The 21,651-nt window shown below is 39.4% G+C and overlaps 1 protein-coding gene across 4 annotated transcripts in view; it reads right to left on the reverse strand.

Annotated features, from left to right (window-relative positions):
• ABCB11 (ATP binding cassette subfamily B member 11) overlaps positions 1-21,651 on the reverse strand; it is a 55,717-nt gene that overhangs the window by 20,045 nt on the left and 14,021 nt on the right. For 3 of the 4 annotated variants that reach the window (XM_038143383.1, XM_038143381.1, XM_038143382.1), the window contains 12 exons: positions 19,767-19,869; positions 16,497-16,518; positions 15,209-15,256; positions 15,069-15,117; positions 12,975-13,216; positions 9,932-10,019; positions 8,892-9,025; positions 8,063-8,234; positions 6,198-6,322; positions 5,245-5,419; positions 2,117-2,230; positions 67-177 (listed from right to left, as the gene is read on the reverse strand). In XM_038143383.1, coding sequence (XP_037999311.1) covers positions 67-177; positions 2,117-2,230; positions 5,245-5,419; positions 6,198-6,322; positions 8,063-8,234; positions 8,892-9,025; positions 9,932-10,019; positions 12,975-13,216; positions 15,069-15,117; positions 15,209-15,256; positions 16,497-16,518; positions 19,767-19,842 — 1,356 coding nt within the window. In that variant the 5' untranslated portion in view covers positions 19,843-19,869. Of the gene's footprint in view, positions 1-66; positions 178-2,116; positions 2,231-5,244; positions 5,420-6,197; positions 6,323-8,062; positions 8,235-8,891; positions 9,026-9,931; positions 10,020-12,974; positions 13,217-15,068; positions 15,118-15,208; positions 15,257-16,496; positions 16,519-19,766; positions 19,870-21,651 lie in introns of those variants that run through there. The other variant, XM_038143384.1, reaches the window with a different exon arrangement.

Raw genomic sequence — 21,651 nt, forward strand, 5'->3', positions numbered from 1 at the left:
GGCAGAACCAGGATATTTTTATTGTTTACAATAATTGTGTTCACAGGATGGGTGATGAATAATTACCTTTATGTCTGGTCTGGATGGATAATTGAATGTTACGTTATGAAATTCAATTTCCCCTCGTACTTTATCCAGCTTGTAGCCATCTTCTGACATGCAGTCAATGGTGGGTTTCTAGGATGAAATTTATTGGTTTATTTATTTGCTGTTAAACATTCAAGAGTGCTGCAGTAGATAAATACAATACCATACAAAGCCATGGCACTTCTGTTTGAACAGCACTTGGCTGCATGGAGCCAGCTGCAGGCTCTGCCCCAGGGATAGCAGGCAAGGGGCATGGAATTGAGGGCCAGAGTGATGGGATAGTTGGCACTGGTGGGTAGCACAGACAAGAAGGATGCACCCTCTTCTCATCGTAGGCTTACTGCAAATACCACATCCAACCCCTCAGGCAGTTTTTGCTGGAACTGAGTAGCTGACTGACAGAGGCATTTTGACTAAGCTAATTTATCCAGCTCCTCAGGGATAAAAAGGCACTACCTCACTCAAAAACATCCTCTCACAGCACCAAACAATCAATTCATTGCTGACAATTTTCAGGCCTCATCACTTGGCAATTAAAACATCCATCCTTGTGCACCCAGTCCTAAGAGTGAAATACTGAAGTTTTCCTAAGAAGTGCTTTGGGTCTCACATACTTTTGGTCAAGTGTTGGGTGGACTAGACATGAGCAGAGAACTAAGAGAAATTTGAGGAATCACAAAGAAATAAAATTTTCTAAGGATAGATTTCTGAAGCATGGAATACAAACAGTAAATTATAGCAACGAATATTTGATAACTGAAATGTGCATGCTTTTTTAATATAGCCTAACAGATTGAAAGGAAAGTTAAAATGAGAAATGTGTGTGTTCTAAGATGTTAAGAACAGCTACAAGGCTGGTTCCACTTTAGGAATATAGCTTACTTAAATTCTGATACTAATCTATGATGAAGTTTCACTGATCCTGCACATGGGAACCTCAATATGACTAGTCTTAGTGCCAGGGCAGAGCTGTGCTTGTACTGCCTAATCACAAATCTACAGATGTGGCAAGCAGATGGATCTAATTTTGTCACCCTTTTTCTAGATAGATGAAATGTGACGTTGGTTTGCTTTTTTTACCCTAAGGTTATGTGACTCAGCCTTATCCTGAATATTGTGATTAATCCTTACTGTTGCAACTCTTTATGATTTTAAATTTTTTTTCAGAAAAATACATCCCTAATCCATCTCTATCTTCAGTTCATTTTAAAGCTTTAGCTTATGAAGTGTATATGTTTTATCATTATTACAGAAGTTTGAAGCTTTACTAAAAACAGTTAGCATTATCATAGCCTTATGTGCTCTGCAGAAAACAAGCAGCATTTTAATGTGTTTACACAGCTTTCAGCACAATAAATCTTGTCAGTGAACAGAGATAATACATACTTTGAGAAATCAACAGTACATTTCCAACCACTAAATTTATAAAGCTATAGAAAGGTATCCTTGAGAAAGGAATCAATAAATTTCAGTGGCTTCTCAGGGTCTCTCATACAATTATTTCAAGTATCTGTTTAGGCAATATTGTGATTATGATTTATGACAGATGCATGCCCAGTGCCTGTGCTCATTTGGTCCCATTTTTGCTCAGGATAGCTCTTGAACAGGCGACAGAGGCCACCTTCACCACTAATGCCAACAGAGCCACAGCTTTTGATGCCATCTGGAAGCTGGGAGCTATGGGGTGGTTGCTGCAAGTTTGGTTTTTGCAGAGTGGCTATTACTGCCTGCCAGTACACCTTCCATGGGCCAGCACTGATAAGTAATTGCATGTAAGGAGAAATAGAACAAGGAACAGCAGCAGCTGAGGTGAAGCTTCAGAAGTCAGAAGCAGGCCACTTAAGAAATCTGTCCAATGTGTTCCTTGAGCCCATGTGCATCCTACAAGACTTTTCTATTGCACAGTCAGCTTTTCTTTAAGTGGACTAATATTTTCTCATTTACACTGCAGATAAAACTAGTACCACTTGAGGCATATTTAATTATTTTTCCACTACAAAGTAACACGGCTTAGAAATGCATTACTTACTTTATCTATTGTCTCAAAAATGTTTGTTGCAGCCCCACGACCAGTGGCAAAGGCTTCCAGACAGGGAGATGCCTGGCCAAGATTTAGTGCTCCTATTAAAACACCAAAGAAAACCTGAAGAAGTAGAAAAAGAAGTTAACAAAATATGACATCGCATTTTTATTATAGCTTTCAGCTTAGACAGGCAAACCCAACTACAGTAGCTTTATGACTTCACATGCATCTGCTGAACTGAAGTGATTCACTATATGAGCATTATTAGCCAACAAGAAAGCAAATAAATGCATTTCAGAAGGTATTTTTGCTGTCTTTCACAGCTCTGCTTGAGGCTGAAGTAAATCAACTCATATTCGTCTTTGCCTAAAAAAGTATGCAGCTAGGTATTTACTGAGATGCCACTGATGTATTTTTAAGCCATCTCAGTTTGACTGGGTGCCTTTTCCTTGAAACAAGATCTGGAACAAGACATTGGTGGGAAGTAGATGATTTCAGGGATGCCATTTACCAGTAAGAAAAAATAGAAAGAAGCTTAAACCACTGTATTACAGTCTTTGTATATAGCAGCTCCTGTCTCATCCAATACTCACAAAACTTACTTTTGAAGGAGGTACCAGCTATAGAGAATATTTTTTCCCTGTCTCACAGAGAAATTAACTGTAAGGGTTGCTACCAACACTGGATAAGCCACTTTTTGAGGTGAAATTATTCTATCAGTGTGGGTGGACAGTTTCTACAGGTAGCCCATACCCAATGGGCTCATGGTTTAAATTCCTTTTCTAAGAACCAAAATAAAGAATTACTCACTAATGACCCTCTTTTTGCCTAAGCCTAGGACAACATGAGAGAAAATGAGCAACAGCATCTGCTCTTCTTGGGAAGACTGACAGACAATAAAGACAGCTGGATAGAGTATTGAATATCAGAGGATCCTTGAGTCCAGGAATTCAGCCTTGGTGTGTGGCCTTGAGATCAGAAGCAAGTGAAGCTGTAGCATATCAACTAAAATACAAAAGTGTTTGTTCAAAATTTCCTAAGAGCTGCCCATACTTCATTTCTATGAAAGGTTTTTATGAAGGTTCTTAAATATAGACAGGAAATAAGACTGCAAATGCTGGCAGGGGCTTCAAAGAACAGGACACTGGAAGGTGGTGAACATAAAGAAGGTAGAGTCTTATTTAGAACTTGTATACCACATGGATGCAAATTATTTCATTGTCTGTTTCTGCATTGTATTGTAAGTAGAGGTTGTTCTTCTCAGTGCTACCATATGGGGTGTGCTTTTAAACACTTTTTGACAGGTTTTTTCCTAGAATTTACTCTGTTTTACTTCTCTGTAGTTTTTCAATTACAGAGGTGTTTTGGCAGAACGGGTTATAAGGGTCGGACAATGCCTTTGGTGTAGGCTTTTGGTCCATTTTGTGGCTTTATTGTGGGTGCTAGTTTGAACATTCACCCTGCTCATAAGAAGACATGGAATGCTATGTCTGGTATGTAACCGTTTGCTGTAGCTTGGCCTGCAAATTCTGCTAAGAGGCAATCAGGGACCCAGCTAAGCTTTTGGATACAACACAAACAGAACTCAGGATAAATGGGGCAAAGTGCATAAGGAAACACTACTGTTGAGAAAGAAATAACAGTACATAGGACTCAGTTCTCCTTCGCAGTATAATGATGTTTACTTGGACTATCCCTGTAGCTAAAGTGGAGGAATCTACTGAAGGCATACTGTGCACTGCAAATGTCTACGCTGGGATGTAGAGGTCATGCCAAACATTTACACCCAGCTTCACTACTAACTAATTTTCTTGCAGGAATGACTCTTAAAGCAAGGGGGGTCTATGCCTGCCAGAGTCCATCATAAACATGAAGAAGCATGTTCTGTAACCCTGGCAGAAGAAGGGAAGGCAATGCTTAGTCCATCTCAATGCAGTATGGTGGGTGTATGACTTTTTGAGAGAGCAGGAAAAGCATATTTCAATGTTTTGTATCTAGAAATTCCCCCTCCTGCCCCCTGCCAAACTAGGGGTGTATGGTAGAAAATATGAAGTAGAAGAAAGATGACTGGAAGCTGTGAGGAAGGGCATAAGGGAGACTCTCTCCATTGACAGCTACAGTTTTTCAGCTACAGGGTAGCTCCCCACTGTTTGCCATTTGTCATTTGGAAACACTAGACTATAGTTACCATGAACAAGGCAAAGAAATTGCTCACTTTGCTTTTCACAGCACTACCTCATATCAACAATGGGTAGTGAGAGCAGGTGCAAATGTTTTCCTTCTTGAACAGAATGACTCAGGTTTACAATGTTCTCGGGGTAATTTCCCAAGTTCCATTTAGCAGGAAGCTTTGCATGTGTGCAGCGGGTGACTGGGAACTCTCATGGTGTGCAACAGGCGGAGAAGGAGCAAAAGTAGATGTCTCATCAGAATACCCAAAACTTACTAAGGTTCAGGAAAAGTTGTTCTGCGTTTGGACTGGAGTCTGTCATTTGGGCAGTCCTGGCTTAAGCAACTAAGCAAAATACCTGTATATGTTGGCTTTGTTGCATTGAGGCCAGAAGTGTCTAAAGCACCTACTATGCAGAAGTGAATGCATGAGTGCCATGCAGGTTAACATAGTTTTTGTACATGCTGCAGGAGCCACAGCCAGGTGTGTTTTTATCTGCATACTTGTTTACATGGCCTTTGTAAAAACAAAACAACAGGAAATGGTTTCTCAAAGGAACACAAAGTGTTCATGAGAAATTAGATGTGACAAGACTTTCTTTGGTTAGGTGTCTCTTTACCACAACATTTTTTATCATAAAATTCTTCAGAAAAGTCAACATCCCAGAAGCCCCATGCTGACCCACAAAACGGAAAAGCTAGTTTCAGGCCTCTGATAATTGTGTGGGCTGTCAAATAAAGGCATTATTCTGATAACCATAGGCAATATACAAAATATTTAAAATAAACATAGGGAGTTTTTTTATCTTATCCAGTTGTGTCATACATATAGTGAGTAATGATCTTTAAAAGACATAAATAATTTTTGTTACCATGGAGCCACCAGATACCAGAACAGATGTGTGTTGCAGAAGTATTATTTTAAAGAACAGTCCAGAAAAGTTGCATCAAGCTAAAATGAGTACCTGCAGAAGAGTGCCAGGTGAATACTCTTCTTCCTCAAGGACAAGTTTAGAGCCATACCAAAAGGCTAATGCATAACTTAGAAAAATTATAAACCACATGTAACCACTGAATAATCCCATTATCATTCCTTTTCGAATTCCCCAGTGCTGAGCAAACACCAAGTTCTTATCATATCTGTAGAAAGAGAGAAAAATAAAAGGGAGTTAAATAAATTTAACAGAAATTTCAAAATTAGCAAAGATCATATGAGGCACCTTTGATGACTCAGCAGAATTCCACACATAAGGTTGATACAGAATCACTCTGAAGTGAGAGATCGCTGCTGAAACCAGCAGTGCTCCCAGATCATTAAATCCTTGTATGTTCTAGTGTAATAAGCTCAAGAAAAGCCATACGCATTGCAGAGACCTCATCATGGGGTTTAGAGTTTTAGCAGATTAACACAGGATTTGAGAATTTGGCCAACACTCGAGAGCACATCCTACAGCCATGTTATGTTTTCATAGAATTTAAGAGAAATTTGCGGAAGAAAAACCTGATGTTTTTCTGATGAAAAATGATGTCATGATTGAATGTCTTTGTGATGATGTCCTGATGAAACTAATTCTCCTACTTAGCTTGAAAGTACTCAAAGTTTTCAGGTATGCTGCAAAAGTGATACATCAGACAGCATTTAGGGAAAAATTTGACAGAATGTTCCTACAAGTAAGCATGAATTGAAGATAGTATTACTGATGCTTTATTTCATTGATAGACTGAATTTTAAAACTAATTCTGCATCCATTGCTTGAAACCTAAATTTCTGAAACATACATGCATATAAGTTTCAAAGCTAATAGATAGTCATAGCTGTAGAACATAGAGATTAATTGTCATGAATCTGATGTGCATTACAGCATTATATTGCTTCAGGAAAAAGAAATCAGAGACCTTAGAGTTTGTTCAAACTAACCTTTCAACTTCTTTCTTCTCCCCACCAAAAGCAGCCACTGTTCTGATGGATGAGAGCACTTCGTCAGCCACAGCTCCAGCTTTTGCATAAGCCTTTAATTCTCGGCCTGTTAGTTTTGCCACAGCCTACAAAAGCACAAGCAGTGCTGGTTACGCCTGAACTTCAGGTATAGAAAAGGACAGTGATGAGCAATGCTGGCTATCACCCTGTGTGACTGCTCTGCACTGGGTCACCTCCTGCACTCCAAGCAGGCTTTTATTAGGCATGCTGCACACTCAAAGACTTAGGTCCTCTAGTGCCAGGGCATACACCTTTGTAGCATATGTTTTGCAACAGCTCTGCTCCAAGTAGCCAGAAAGAGCAGCTGACAACTCCTGCTTTCCCTGCCTCTCTTCCTCTGTCTCTCTGCTCTAACCAGGCTGAAGCAGAATGCAGACTGAAAGCTTGTGCACAGTGGGAGGAAGGGGGAGCTTAAGTGCCAGGAGCAGCCCTTTAACCACCGTGGCAGATCCCATCTTCAGGAAAAAGAGGTAACTGTAGTGGTGGGGGAGGATAAAAACACATGTTGCCCACCACTGTGCTTTGTTTCGTGGGCTGATAGCAAACATGTCCCTACACAGCGACCAAGAGCTCACTGGATGCCAAAGCTTACTTAGACTAAAAAAAACGCTCTAAGTAATGGATGAAAATGTAGTAATTTTCAATTCTACACACAGATACCACATTGACTTGGGAATGAGACATCATTAGAAAGTGTAATGTGTCAGTCTTTGCTTTCTCTTTCCAAACACCCGACCCGTTGCATCTATTAGTCCTTTTTGAAGACAGGAAACCAGGCCAGATTGACTTTGGGTTTATTTTCTTCATGGTGTAAAACAAAGACTTGGGCTGGAAAGGCTCATAATGAGGGAAAACTTAAAAGTAGGTATGGGACTTGAAAGACATGGGTAAAGTAAGAGCAGAAACTGAGAAAATTACAAACATAAAGGGGAATAAAGTAGAACAAATGAAGGAAAAACATTTTGGGTTTTATTTCATTCCCTGCCAAGCTTCTGCTCTCCCACTTCACATGAGTCATTACTCATATCAGCTACTTGCAGCCAGCACAAGGTGCTAAAGGAGAGCTGGAGGACAAGAAATTAGTCACAGTTACATTAAATGTTTGATAGCAAAATGATAGCAAGCTGTTCCTGATGTGAAATAAATGAGATTGCCAGAGGACTGAACCCAAAAGGAATGAAGAAGATGAGCAGGAATTACCCAGCCCTGCTGAGTGTGGGACAGGAGATGAGAGGGCAGAGGATCCTGCAGTTTCCCTTTTCACTGTCCTTTGTACAGTGACAGGAAGTTTGTAGGAAGTGGATGGAGAAGCAGAACAGGAACAACTGGAGAAGGTGCAGCAGCTTCTGTGAGCAGGGACAGTTTGAGGTAAGTTTGAGTAGTTGTTTTCAACCATTTTATGTCTCTGAAACTTAGCACCCATAAAAGTCACTAATTTACATAGAGAAATCAAGTCCTGTATCTTGTTGCCATCTAAAGCAAGTGTGTAGTAATTGAGAAAGGTAAAGGCCAGCTTCTCATGAATACCCATCCACAGGACCCACAAGAAGGTAAGCTTACACTCCCCTCTTGGAAGCAGGATTTATTATTCTGGGAATCAGAAAAAACAAAGTGAGAGCAAAGCCCACCTCCCTTCTACCACACCCCTCTCTCCATCCCTCCCCCCTCCCTCAGTGCTACTGGGACCATAATCTGTCTCTCTTGACTTTAAAGGGGTGTATTCAACTTCACCAATCCTCACAGCTTTCTGGTCAGATCTTTCCTGTTCATTATTGCTCAATGTGAACCTTTCACAATTCACTTACCAAGCCATAGAGAGCTGCTCCAACCCCAAGCAGAGGGCTGACTGCAATGATAACCAAGGTCAATTTCCAGCCACTGACAAATCCCAGTAGGAATCCACCTACAAAGGTGGTTATGCGCTGGATGAAGATTGCTACTTGATCAGCAATAGCCTCATTAATTTTGTTAACATCACTGGAAAACAATAACAGCAACAAAAATCAACAGAAGAGTGGTGAACATAACTTCTGTTTGTGTTGCAGATCATGGCCACGTTTGGGTTAGTTGCTTTTCACTGGAGAGGGCCCATCCTCATCCCTCTTCTTTCACCATGACCCCATATAAAGCCCCTGGAGTATAATGAGAAAACCTGATGCCTTTGCAATGGAGAAGTCTTTTAGGCATGAATATTGCTGAGAATATACTGTCCTTTCCCAGGACATGCTCTGGCAGCAGACTGATTCACTAGCTGGCTCTTACTACTGTGCCCCAGCTGATTCAGGAAGCGTGCACTGGTAGCCAAATTCTAGATCACTCTGAAATGACTGGGCACAAAAGGAGTAGAGAGGAGAGGAAAAACTGGGGAAAAAAAACCCCACCCCAAACCCATCTAACCCACCCACCCACACATTTGCTGTCAGACAAGGCATGAAGGGGAAATAATTGCGGATCAACAGTTATGGTACTTAGTTCAAAGATGGGAGAGCTAATAGGTCTGGTTGCTGCTCCCACAAACATAGCTATATTTCTACTAAAAGGTGTTTGTCACATGCCTGATTATTGGCATTCTGCAGTGTTTGGAAGGAATTGCAAAATGTTTTCTGTAGCATATGGGTTTCTTAGATAACTTACTCAGAAATTCGGGTGTTCAATTCTCCTACAGATGTACAGTCAAACCAGCCTATATCCATTCGCATTATTTTCCTGAAATAAGCTTTCCTGATTTTCTGTATCTGACGAGCTGCAGACATAACCCAAAAGCAGATCTGGGAAAAGCACAAAAGAGCTCATCATTGCAATAAAAAGTCTTTCTACTCCCAACAAATCAGAAAATGCAATTTGTCTAGAATGGGAAAGGCTATCAATAAAATTACTATTCAGGTAAAATACATTCTGGCTACAGAAGACATGATAGCTGTTTTGATCTTTAAATAATCCAACAATTTTTTACCGCCTCTGGATCAGGCATTTGTCTCAGTTCTGATAAGATGGGAGGAGAGGCAAGTTAAATTACTTATGCTGTTGCATGAATGGACATGTTGCATGTGCCATATGGACAACATTTTTTCCATCTACAAATGTAAGTAATACAGGGATAGCAGCCATCCTGCCTCTGCAAAATTCTTGGATAGTTTTCAGGAAGGAGATTGACAAGTGATGTTTATGATTATAAAAAGCTTCAAAAGCCATGGGCCCTTCAGCAGACTTTTCAGGAATCATCCAAGCTTTTGACTCACTTCAGTCATAAGGACTGAACAATTGCTACAGAATATGTAGGGTACAATTCTTCTCCAACATCAATTTTACACCAGTATTGCTCTGTAAAATCTCTGTAACAGAAGCAGGGCTCAACACAGTTGAGTTGCCCACTGGGAATCTGCATGCCCTTCAGCTGTTATTTTTGGAGGGCATGTGGATTGCATAGTAGCTACACTTGATCAAGTATTGCTTATGGTGTGGGTAAAATGCATCCTTTTACAAAGGTATGCATGTGCAAACCCAAGGAGCTCTCAGATTGCCAGAGCTAACATAATTCAGTGATGAAATGAGAACTGAAAGCATCTGTTCTGCTCAAATGAGTAGCTAAGCAGTAGCTAACCAACATAGTAATTAAATACTTAGTTATGTAGTGATTTAAACTTTGAAATCAAAATGGAAAACAAAATACTGACTTGGAGGTATCCTAACACAAGTATGGCACAACCAATTCCTGCATAGTATCCTGCAAACTTGGTCATTTCATGTTCAATGTCCAGCAGCCTGAAAAAGAAAAAGGAAAAAAAAGGAAAAAAAAGGAAAAAATAAGTGAGTAATACTTTTTAAAGTTTCTCACAGGTTTCTAATCTGATCCTCAAATTAGATTCAGACACGGTGGAAGTCAGCTTGTTTTGGTAACAGAGGCATTGTTTTGCAATACCAAGGCTATTGCAAGTGGCTGGTTTCCTTGTTCTGGCTGTTGCACAGGGGTTGGGAGCTGGCAGCTACCAAAAAAAGCTCCACCATCCTGCAGTACCCCTGTAGTTTCCAGGAAATGCCCCCAGACTGCCTGCTCCAAAACAGTACAGGTGAGAGGTTGTTTCAGAGAAGAGCTGCCCAACAAGTTTTCATTAGATGTTGAATGTGCTTGCTTTGTGCCATTATAGCAACTAATAACATTCAGATTTCAACTGCATTTTATAGGGAGAAGTGAGGGCAGCTAAAGTCAAATAAAATATTACTTTGTACCATAAGCTTGCTAATCTAAAATGATTATTTGTTCTGTTACATAAGTAGTAGTGATAATTACTCTTAATATCAGTGAAGGGCACTGAATTGCTGATTTTGCGTTGAATCTACTTTGAAATAGGTTGTTATGGGTTAGGCATTTAGAAAACTTTTTCAAAAACATCCTGCCGAACAGCAAATTTTATTTAATTTACCCAAAATTTTGTACCCTGAAATTTTAAGCCACAAGGGGACACTCTGCACCTGACTTGATCTCTGACAAAAAACAGTCATGGAAACAACTTAGGTTGTTAACCTAAGTTATCTGACACAGATATCCAGAACAATTTTACATGATAATTAGGATCATGGGGCAGATCCTCCTAGAAACTGTGCCAAGGCACACGATAAACACGGAGGTAACTGGTGACAGCCAGTGTGACTTCACTAAGGGCAACTCATGCTGGACAAATTTGGTGACATTCTATGACAGAGTTACAGCATTGATGGATGAGGGAAGAGTGACTGACATCATCTACTAACTGGATTTGTGCAAAGCATTTGGTACTATCCTGCATGACATCCTTGTCTCAAAACTGGAGAGACGTGGTGGATGGACCACCTGGTGGATAAGGAATTGACTGGATGGTTGCACTCAAAGAGTTGCAGTCAAGGGCTTAATGTGCAAGTAGAGACCAGTGGCAGATGATGTTTCTCAAGGGGTGGTATTGGGACCAGTGCTGTTCCACGTCTTTGTCAATAATAAAGTGGACAGTGGGTTTGAGTGCACCCTCAGCAGGTTTGCTGATGACACTGAGCTGTGTGATGCAGTTGAGAGAGCTGTGTGGTGCATGCTGGAGAGAAGGGATGCCATCCAGAGGGACTTTGACAGGCTTGAGAGGTGGAACTGTGTGAACCTCATGATATTCAAGTGCAAAGTCCCGCATTTGAGTTGGAGCAATCCCAAGCACAAACACAGGCTGGGTGAAGAATGGATTGTAAGCAGCCCTGGGAAGACAACTGGGGGATGTTGGTAGACAAAGTTTAACGTGACTTAGCAATGTGTGCTCTCAGCCTCGAAAGCCAACCATGTCCTGGGCTGCATCCAGAGCAGTGTGGCCAGCAGATCAAGGGAGGGGACTTTGCCTCTCTACTCTGCTCTGGTGACACCAGGAGAGCTGCATCCAGCTCTGGGGGCCCCAATGCAAGGAGGACATGGACATGGACCTGCTGGAGCAAGTCCAGAAGAAGGCCATGAAGATGATGAGCAGGCTGGAGCAGGCCGAGAGAGTAGGGCTTGTTCGACCTGGAGAAGAGAAAGCTTCCAGTACACTGAGGGAGTCTACAAGAAAGCAGGAGAAAGATGTTTTACCAGGGCATGGAGGGGAAATGGCTTTAAACTGTAAAAGAGCAGTTTTAGGTTATAAAGAAATTCTTAACTGTGAGAATGGTGAGACACTAAAACAAATTACCCAGAGAAGTTGTGGATTCTTCATACATGGAAGTGTTCAAGGCCAGTTTAAATAAGGTTTGAGCAACCTGATCTAGTGGAAAGTGCCCCTGTCCATAGCAAGGGGATTGAAACTAGGGGATGATCCCTAAAGTCCCTTCCAACTCAAACTATTCTATGGTTCTATGAATGTGTCCTGCCTGGTCTGTAGTTGCTTCAGAGGTACAGAGGTAGGTCAGTAGTAAATCCTGTATTCTATCTGCCAGCCCATCTCCAAAGGCTGGTTTGGATGGCCTGGAGCAAAATAATTTGTCCCTAGTCACCTACATCTAAGAATATGAATAGCTTCCCATGTGCCCTGAATTTCAGAGACCTTTAGACAAGTAACTTTTAATTCCAATTAAGTATGTAATGAAATGTCCCTCAGAGATTAGAAAACTTTTATAATGATGCACCAAGAAATGACTCTTAGGAAAGGTTACAGGTTCAAATTTGGCCTTTACAGATATCTGTATCTGAATGAATTATCTAGACTCCATTTATTATGTTTAATGGAAAGAAACAGCCAGTCTTATGGGGCAGTACTTTTAATCTGCCTCAGACATCCCCCATAAGCTAAGATGAATTGCATTCTAGAAATGCTCATTTCTCTCAGTGACAGGAGTTTATCTAACTTGCTCAGAAGTCAGCAGGCACCTACAGGTAACTAAGTCCTGACCAGAATGACCAGAAATCATTACTACCTACAGTGTAATCAGAGAAAATAGATTATTGAACTCAGATATGCAACACATATATCTGTTATCCAAACAATCAAAATCAGAAAATATTCTTGCTGACAACTATAACTGAAAGACCAAGATCCAAGCTGACCTTCTGTCCCTCCAGATAATATTGCCAGCTCAGAAACAGGACTATGTAACAAGAACCGTGCCTCTTTTCTACCTTATGAACAGAAAATATAAGATTTAGAGGCTGAACAGGACCTTCAATAGCAATGCATTGTGTGACAAGCTATGATAACAATGGGATATGATAACAATGATAACATCCCTACTTACCCGCATCTTATTGTGGCGTTCTTTTCATTCTGATGAATAGTACCATTAATCCACACTATGGTGTTATTTACACATGTCTTGTTTGGGTCTTTAAGCTCTTGCATTTCAATGTCATATTCAATAAATGTGTCTGCCATTGCACCAAACACAAGCAACACAGCTGGTTGGGCCACTCCATGAACAATAGCACACAAACTACCAGCAACCATCATTAAAATCTCCACAGATGACGAAAATCGAAACTAAAGAGGGAAGAAAAAAATATGATTTCTGCTGCGAGGCAGTCTTCATACTGGTTGTGTAATAATAAATCACTAATTAGGTGGATCAGGTAAAAAAACATTCTCTTTAAATTTCAGAATTATCTTCAATACAGAAAGAAGAAAAATCTCTGTCTAATCTAATCTAATTACATCTGTGATTACAGCCTCATAAATTATTACGAGCTTCCTTTTAACATGTGAATGAATGTATTATCAGATAACATTAATACCTAAATATCATTCTGCATTATCATCATTCCAAAAACTAGGTAAGAGATTAAGAATAGTAACTATAATTGATATATATAGTCTGCTTTGCAGACTTCCATAGGAGAGAAGTGGGAGGGGAGGAAAAAGCCTTAGGGCATTATGTAGAACCTCTGAATAGAGTCAGCCAGTTTCTCAAAAGTCTGCGGTGCTGTGGTAGGAAACCAATTAACACCTTCAGAGCAAGTTTTCATAGCTAAAATTCTAAAATGCATTGGCTGAGCCAGGCAGGTGGGGATTGGCTCTTAATCTGAGAGAAATGTGTAGAAAAGAGTTTTCACACAGGTAGCTCGGCAAAGATAAAGTGATTTAAGTTGCCTTTGTCATGATTGTATGAAATCTGATTCTCAGGGGGAAGTCAGGAGCAAATATATAGATTAAACTCTTCATATAGACTATCAGTATCAAATGCTATACATTTTAAAATCAGAGTGTCAAGAGGAATCATAGCCTGCTGGAGAACCTGTCCAGATTCTGTAGGTGCTATAATGTATCCTAGAGAAGAAAGGGTGGGAATTTAGAGCATATATGGGAAGGACATTAGGGCAAAGACAATATAAAGGAAAAACCAGTTAACACAAAAGATAAATAAATAAAACATCCTTCTACCAAAAAAAAAAAAAAAAAAAGAAAAGAAGAAAACAAACAAACAAAAAAAAGTCCGACAAAAACTGTGACTCTACCACTGTTTTACAAATCTTGCTCATAAGAAGCCTAGGAATTCACTTGATTGTAAAAAAAGCACACAGGAAATGCACAGATATGTGATATCTGATCTCTCAGCACATCTGAAGCAGACATACTGTATTTACCAACTGCACTTCATGAGTTAAATATCTGTGCAAAAGAAGCTACAGAATTCAAACCTCTCTGCTTGCCCTCTGTGGGGACAGACTGTTCTCTCCACCCAACCAGGAGGTGAGATACTTAGCCAGGTACATTGAAAGGGATGTTACTGCACTAGCCTGCTGCTGCAGTCAGGACCATACTCGTTTGGATGCATTACAGTCTGACTGACCGGGCTGTGTGCAAAACAGGTGTAGTAAGATCTCTTAGCTGCATGCTGCTGGGTTGGATACCTCTTGACTACATTTATTTTAAAACTTAGATGAACCCAATAGAATTGCATCAAAGACTAGATGTAACTCATACCATATGGTATTGTGCATCCACAAGTTTCCATTGCAACCAAATCTTCTAAAACCCATGGAACGATTGTGAGGGAGCTAAATTATCTGCCAAATATCACAGAGAAAATTTTGGCAGAAATAAGAATGAATCAAGGTCACCTAAATCCCTGCTATGCAACTTACCTAATTTCTATATATGTACCTGTAGCTTAAATATAATGTGTTTAATAGACATTTTTGACAACAAACTGACAAGATGACATGGGGTTCTAGTGAATTCCCACTGAATTTTATTGGTAGGATTTCAGGCCAAAAGATTTAATCCTTACAAGTTCAGCTTAGTCAGAGCTGTACCCTAAAACCACCTTATTGGTTATTGTCACTTATCTGCAACACAATACATATCAAATATTTATAGACATTGCTTTCATTACCAGCTGAAAGAAGCCAACATGAACACTGCTTTCTTTCTTCTTTGACGACCTTCAACAACAGGAAACATAAAATTATGAATTTGTATTTTAGTACTTATTTTGTATTATATGCAAAGTATAAAGAATTGAACTTAACTCACTTTTCATTTTTCTTCTCTATAAAAGGTTCTTCATATGCATAGAAATTCCTGGCAAAAAGGATAAGATTTTATGTTATTACTTTTACTTTCTTGGTTGCTTCTCTAAAATTACATTTTACTTGAGACATTTTGCCCAGGATTTTAAGAGACAAGCAGTTTCTTTCAGATTTCTTTGGAACCAGTGATTTGATGGTTCTTTGAAATTTTAGACAGAGAGTAGAATGGAGCTTAGGTTAAAATTCTCTAAAGGTTTATACTTTGTTCCATAAGCAGTTCCTCAACACATTGTTCCTATAATGTGGATTGTGGGTTCTTTGAGGTCAGCTAAAGAAAAACCCCTACTGTCCAAATTGTTGGTTAATCCTTCCTTTAAGACAGAGAAAGTTCCTGTTCCCATAGCAAGGAATCATCATCAGCTGTGTACATTCAGTGATGAATGAGTAGGGTTATTCTGTTTGTGGTGGGTTGTTTTGGTTTAGTTTTTAATGAAGCAAACTATTCAAGCTATATTTGTCACAAACTGTTTTCAGAAACCAGGTCCTAGAAAGCCTAAAGGAAGTTTTTCTTCAGTATGTATGGATCACATGCATGTTACATGTGAAAGTCTAAGAGAACCTGGGTTTCAGGGTGGAAAGACAGGGTAGACTTCTAATACTGGGCTGGTGCTGTCTTAGATGGGCAACCTGACAATGGGAAAAATTAAGAGGTACTCTGGTTTCCCTGTTCTAGAGGTAGCTCCCAGACTGGGTACACTGTGTCAGAAAGAGTTGGCTCAAATTATAGTATTGTTACTGTCCAGCCTTCTACAGAGTTGTCCAAAGGTCTAGGAAGGAGGAGGCTCTTAATTCCAATCAGATCTCTAATAATAGCTGAAGGTCAAATTCTCTAAATCATCCCAAATTTTAACTATCCAGAATTCTACACTTAAATCTTATCTGAGATAATTCCTTTTGTTTTAAAATTTCACAGTTAAGTTTTAAGAGAAATAAATCAAGTCTGACTAAAATACCTGAAAAAGTGATTTCTCAAACTAAAAACACTGAAGAAAAATAACTTTGAATATCAAAAACATTTTCAGAAGGAAGATCATATTGCTGACATTTATGTTTTTAAAAGTTTCTAGGATTGCTTTGGTCTACCTGTTTCAGTTGTATCAAATAAAGGAGTTCAACCACTAGAGAACAGCTTTTTTTAAAAAAAATAATATTCCATCAATTTGATCCAATGACATTAACTTCTTTGAATATTCCCAGAAATATTGATTGTTCCAATCATGTACATGACTTACTCTGATTTCTTGAAGCTGTTACCTGTGAGGGAAAATAAATGCACAGTCTAGTTAATGATTATTGTAAAGTACATAACCTTCTATAGACATGTAAAACATAAACTCTAGAACTCCACGGAACCTGATCATTCCTGATTTATAAACATCTTATTCCCACTAAGAACATTATTCAGGACATTTGCCGAAAGTCATTTTCATTCCCAACTGTTTGCTAATATTCAACTAGTTGTCTTGGACACTGCCTCCTTAAGGATCCTAAGCTAGTACTCCCTCCATGCATGTTCCCTGGAAGGAGTCATACTGTTCCTTGGTGGAGTGGAGGAGATACTCTTCACACTTGCCTTCACAACTTAGAGACTGCAAATCCTGTGGAAGATGAGCAGTTGTGGTCTTGGAGGGTAGGATTAACTTTCCACACTGATGGAAAGTTAATGGAAATGTCTTGAGACATTGTCTAAGGAACCATAGCTTAGAGAACTGGAATCATACTACAAGATATAATTAAGTTGTAGGACGATTCCTTAGTCCTCAGAAAAGGTCTGGATTTAGCCCCATTTCAAAATATTTTGTGAAAGACATAATAAAGCACAGCTTGTCTTATCAGAGGCCCCAAGGAAGGGTCATCTGAAGGTCTGATGTAGAAAATATTTGTGGTACATCACTTGAGATGACAAGGAATAAATAGTTAGTTTTATTTTTACTTTTTTTTTTTACATTTATTTATTTACATTTTTTTACATTTATTTTTTATTTTTATTTTTACATCACAATCTGGATAACCAAAGGGCACTGAGCATATGCACTTTGCTCAATTCTGATGCATTTGCCAGTTCAACATTAAGTTCAGAACCATAGCTTGCATTTCAAGCACTGCCTTCCTTTCTCCACATCTAGAGACTCATCACTGAGCATGCACAGGGCTGTTTCACAGAGCAGTCACAGAGGAAGTTGATCACAATTCACAGAGGGTACAAAGAAGTCACTGCAACCACAAGTTTTGCCTCTATTGTTTTTCTACCCAGGGGAAGAAGGCTTTTCTGTTACCACCAGGGATTTGCATTTCTCAGGAAGACAATGTTAGATAGAAACAGTCTCAGTTTGTGACTGAGGGAACAGCTGATGCATCTCCTTTTTAGGGTTAATAAGATAACTTTATTTGGCTTTAGTTAACAATTACTCTAGTGGTTGTATTTTGCTCTCTGTTACTTTGGGATGGAAAAAAATGTTATTTCGGTAAAGGTACATGTATCCCTAGAATCCCAGACATTTTCCAGGAAAGTTCTAATTTGTAAGACTGTTATTACAAAGGATTATTTGGTTACAAAACCTTTCTTTTGTGAAGAAAGAATATATCTGGTTGTTTGAAGTTTGGCAGCAGGTAACAACAGTAGTGGTTTGAAACCATTTCTGGAGGATTCTTTAAGGTTTATCAGAAAAGTCAAGGTTTAGAGAAGGTGCCTTCTATAGGCTGGTAATGCAGTGTTCTGCAAGAAACAAAGGAAACGGCTAGTGGAAGGAAAATGGGAGAAACAGGAGCCAAGTGTAAAAGCTCTCTGAGTCATGAATTTAGAGAGCAAAACAAGCACTCTCCAAATGTGAAAAATCCCTAATCTATGAATTTGAAGAGGGAAACAAGAGCATACTAATGCTATTCAATAGTGCAAGAAATCCCAGACCAGCTCCTGTGGGCCAGCAGTTTTTAGGCAAAGAACTTAGAAGAATTTGGAATTATGTTAATTTGAAAGAAAAAAAAAATAGATGAATAACAGTTCACATTGTGAGTACTGAAAAAGTAGAAAAAGAGGACAGAACATGATGTTTATAGAAAAGAAAAGGATGTAGGGAAGATAAAAGAATTTATTAACCCAAAAGAAAAAAAGCCATAATTATCTTTGAATGCCCAAAAATTTTTGAAAGAGTAATTAAGGCATTTAAGAAAGAAATTTTACAATTTGGAAAAACAAAAGCAAAAAAAGCAGCAGAGACTCAATGAAAAGCTGGAGAACACTGGCAAGAATTTGAGTGTTTACTGTTAAAGTGAGAACACACAAGGAAGATCCATGAGAGTCAAGTGATGAAAAATTCTACTCAAAAAGTTCCCAAATAAATCTGTCTCTTAACTACACTTACACGTGTGGTGTTCAAGGGTTGATCCAGAGAGGGCTAATCCTAAATAATTTTACAAAAGGTGATTATTGAAGCAAACCTCACTGGAGATGAGATAATCAGCAGAATCCTAGTGGGCTTTTAAAGTTTCATCTGCTTTGGGAATGGTGTTCTAGCTGTTTAACAACCTTCTCCTTACATTAAGGAGAAAACAGGGCATATTCCCAAGGATACCAAGAAACTGGAGGCAGCCTCACTTGATAGCCCAAAAGAACCACCCAGCTGTCAAAAGAAGAATAGTCTTTTGCCAGTAGATAGCCTTTTGCCAAAATCTCATAACAAGTAAAAGCAACAAGTGTGTAAAACAAATAGGCAGACAAAAAACAACTCCTCAAACCAGCAAGATAAGTCTAAGCAACCTGGGAGTTCAAAGTAAGTGTCTGGAAGAGATGAACAGTTTTCTGTCCCAGAAGTTGGCCAAATCCCATTAATCTGAGTGGCAATTTAGCTTCCATTATGAACTACTGTTTTGCTTTCCTTTGTACTTTATGATCTGTATAAATATTTAACATCCTCTATTTTTTTTTTTTGCTTTTCTCAGGTCTTACAAAGAGAACTCCAAATATTTAGCAGTTTCTCTTCATGTTTCTCCTTGACTCTTTTTGCATTTCAACTGACAAAAGGGAAAAATGCATATGGCAAAGGAAAAATGGAAAAAAGGTCAAGCTCTGATAAGAAGAGGGAATGCAGCTTTTAGCATTAGCTAAGATCTTAGAATTAGCTCATAAGAATTCTGCCGAATATATGTATGACTACAAATATGAGTGTTTGCTGGAAGAAATTGTGTAAGACAGCACTTTTTACTTTTTTTTTCTTCAATAGAACCCTTTTACTTGTACAACAAAGTACTGAGTGTAAAAACCTGTGCAGATACCTTGAATTTGCTTGTTTACCTGTAAAGATTGTCCATGAGTAGGGATTATTATATTTTTCACAGAAAAGTTTTGGGGGCAGCATACTTATGACAGCAGGTACCGTATAACCCTATTTATTCCACAGACTATTTGCTTGTATTCTGTCGACTACTTCCTTTGCTTAGGCCACCCACCACCTATTTTACATGCTTTATAACATAAGGAGGTGACTGAAGAATAAACTTCTTACATTTGCCATCCGAGTCAAAAGCATAATTATCCTCTCCCAGTCTCTTGATGCTACGCAGAACTACAGGGTCAGACATGACGATTATTAACTTCAATCAAAAGTCCTGAAAAGAGATGGGGTGTGGGGTTGGGGAGAAGAAGAGTATCAGCTTACATTTGTCTGTGAACATAAAACAACATTATGTTAAACTCCCCCTTTGCCCTCATGATCCCAGGACAACACCACTGATTACAGCACAAGTTGTAACTTGTGCTCACGGTCTCGGTGAAACCAGAGTGTAGAAAAACACCTCAGAGAGCGCCCAACCCACCCCTGCCAGGCCTCTGAGGCTTCGGTGCCTCCTGCCTCGAGCGGAGGCCGCCCTGCAGAGCTTGGCAGCTCCTGGCACACAGCCCTGTCCCCACGCATGGCTCTGCTGAAGTGAACTACTGCCTCTGTGAGCGTGGCATCTGGGAGGGTAGCTTAGAGGCTGAGACCGTAACAGGACAGATCCTGCCTCAGTTACAAGGGAGCAGCAGGACCTGCCCCTGCCTTGTGCTGTCCCAATTGGCAACAGCTGGGAGAACCATGACAGGGGACAACTGGGGCTCAAGAAGGGAGAACGGTGGAAGCCCCAGGGCCACATTGGCATCTGCGTCATCACCACCAGCTGCACTCCCACAGCTCTTGGCTACCAGAGCTGCTCCTCTGGGCAGTTTTATTCCTGTAGTCACACTGACGTGCTGAGCAGATATCATACATGAAAAGAAATAAGAAGACAAAGTTAATACCTTTTTGTTAAAGTGCTTTCATGAGGAAAAATCTGCCAGGGTAGCCTGGCATCCAAGATGCACCCAGGGGCATGTGCTGCAGAAGTCATCCCCAAAATAAGCCCTATCACAAGCAATGTTATCTCGTCTACATCTTTGCCTAATGTAATGTATCCCAAGGCATAATCCCTGCACCTTCTTTCAGTCTTTAAGTATCAACACTTACATGATTATACGTCTGTATAAAACACAACCTCTCATTTTAAGCATTTAGATAACACAGTTCAGTTTTCCTTATTTCATTTTAACAAATGTTTATCAATTTGTAATTGATAATTCTAATTGTAACTTTTTTTTAAAATCTGAATGCTGATACAGTTTTAATACAGTTTTACTGATACAGTTTCCTGTATCAGTAAAAGTGGAAAAAGTGGAAAAACCCCAATGATTGACACACTTGACAGTCCCACGTTTCTGAAACATTTTTCCTATTTTTCTAAAGCTCAACACATCAACTAGTGTCCTGTAGGCATCATTCATTAGCTCACTTAAACAGATTAGTATAGCAGATTAAGGTGCTGTACTAGATTATTCAAATAACCTTCCTCAGGGTCTGAATGTTTAATGGGGATTACTTAGAACATCTTGAAAAATACTATTGCTGATGTTGCAATTTAAAATCAAGATAATAGAAATCAGAGAAAATAGAAGGTAATAGACCTACCATGTGTGTGCAGAATACAACCTAGTAGCAGAGAATAACTCAAACTGCACTCAAATGAAAGAGCATCTTACTCTAGCCAGTTACAGTGCAGTTGCTGGATTTTTGAGAAACAAAAATCTTTGAGGAACTCAAAATCCAGATTTAAATAAGTAATATTTTAAAAAGGAACACATCCTGTTAATGGAGTAACACTAGGACCTGATCCAAAGTCCTTTGAAATCTATTTCAAATCATCTCTCTGTTCAGATCAGATATTTATTTAACATAAATGGGAGTGGGGGGGGGGGGGGGGGAACAACAATTAAAATTGGCCCTGAAAGCACTATACTTCATGTTTCTCTGAAGTTAGCTTCCTCACATACTGGTGATAGCATTTATGCAGAAAGACATATATTGCTTCAAAATAGAATTT

Source organism: Motacilla alba, chromosome 7 (assembly GCF_015832195.1).
Source record: "Motacilla alba alba isolate MOTALB_02 chromosome 7, Motacilla_alba_V1.0_pri, whole genome shotgun sequence".
Classification (NCBI taxonomy): Eukaryota; Metazoa; Chordata; class Aves; order Passeriformes; family Motacillidae; genus Motacilla; species Motacilla alba.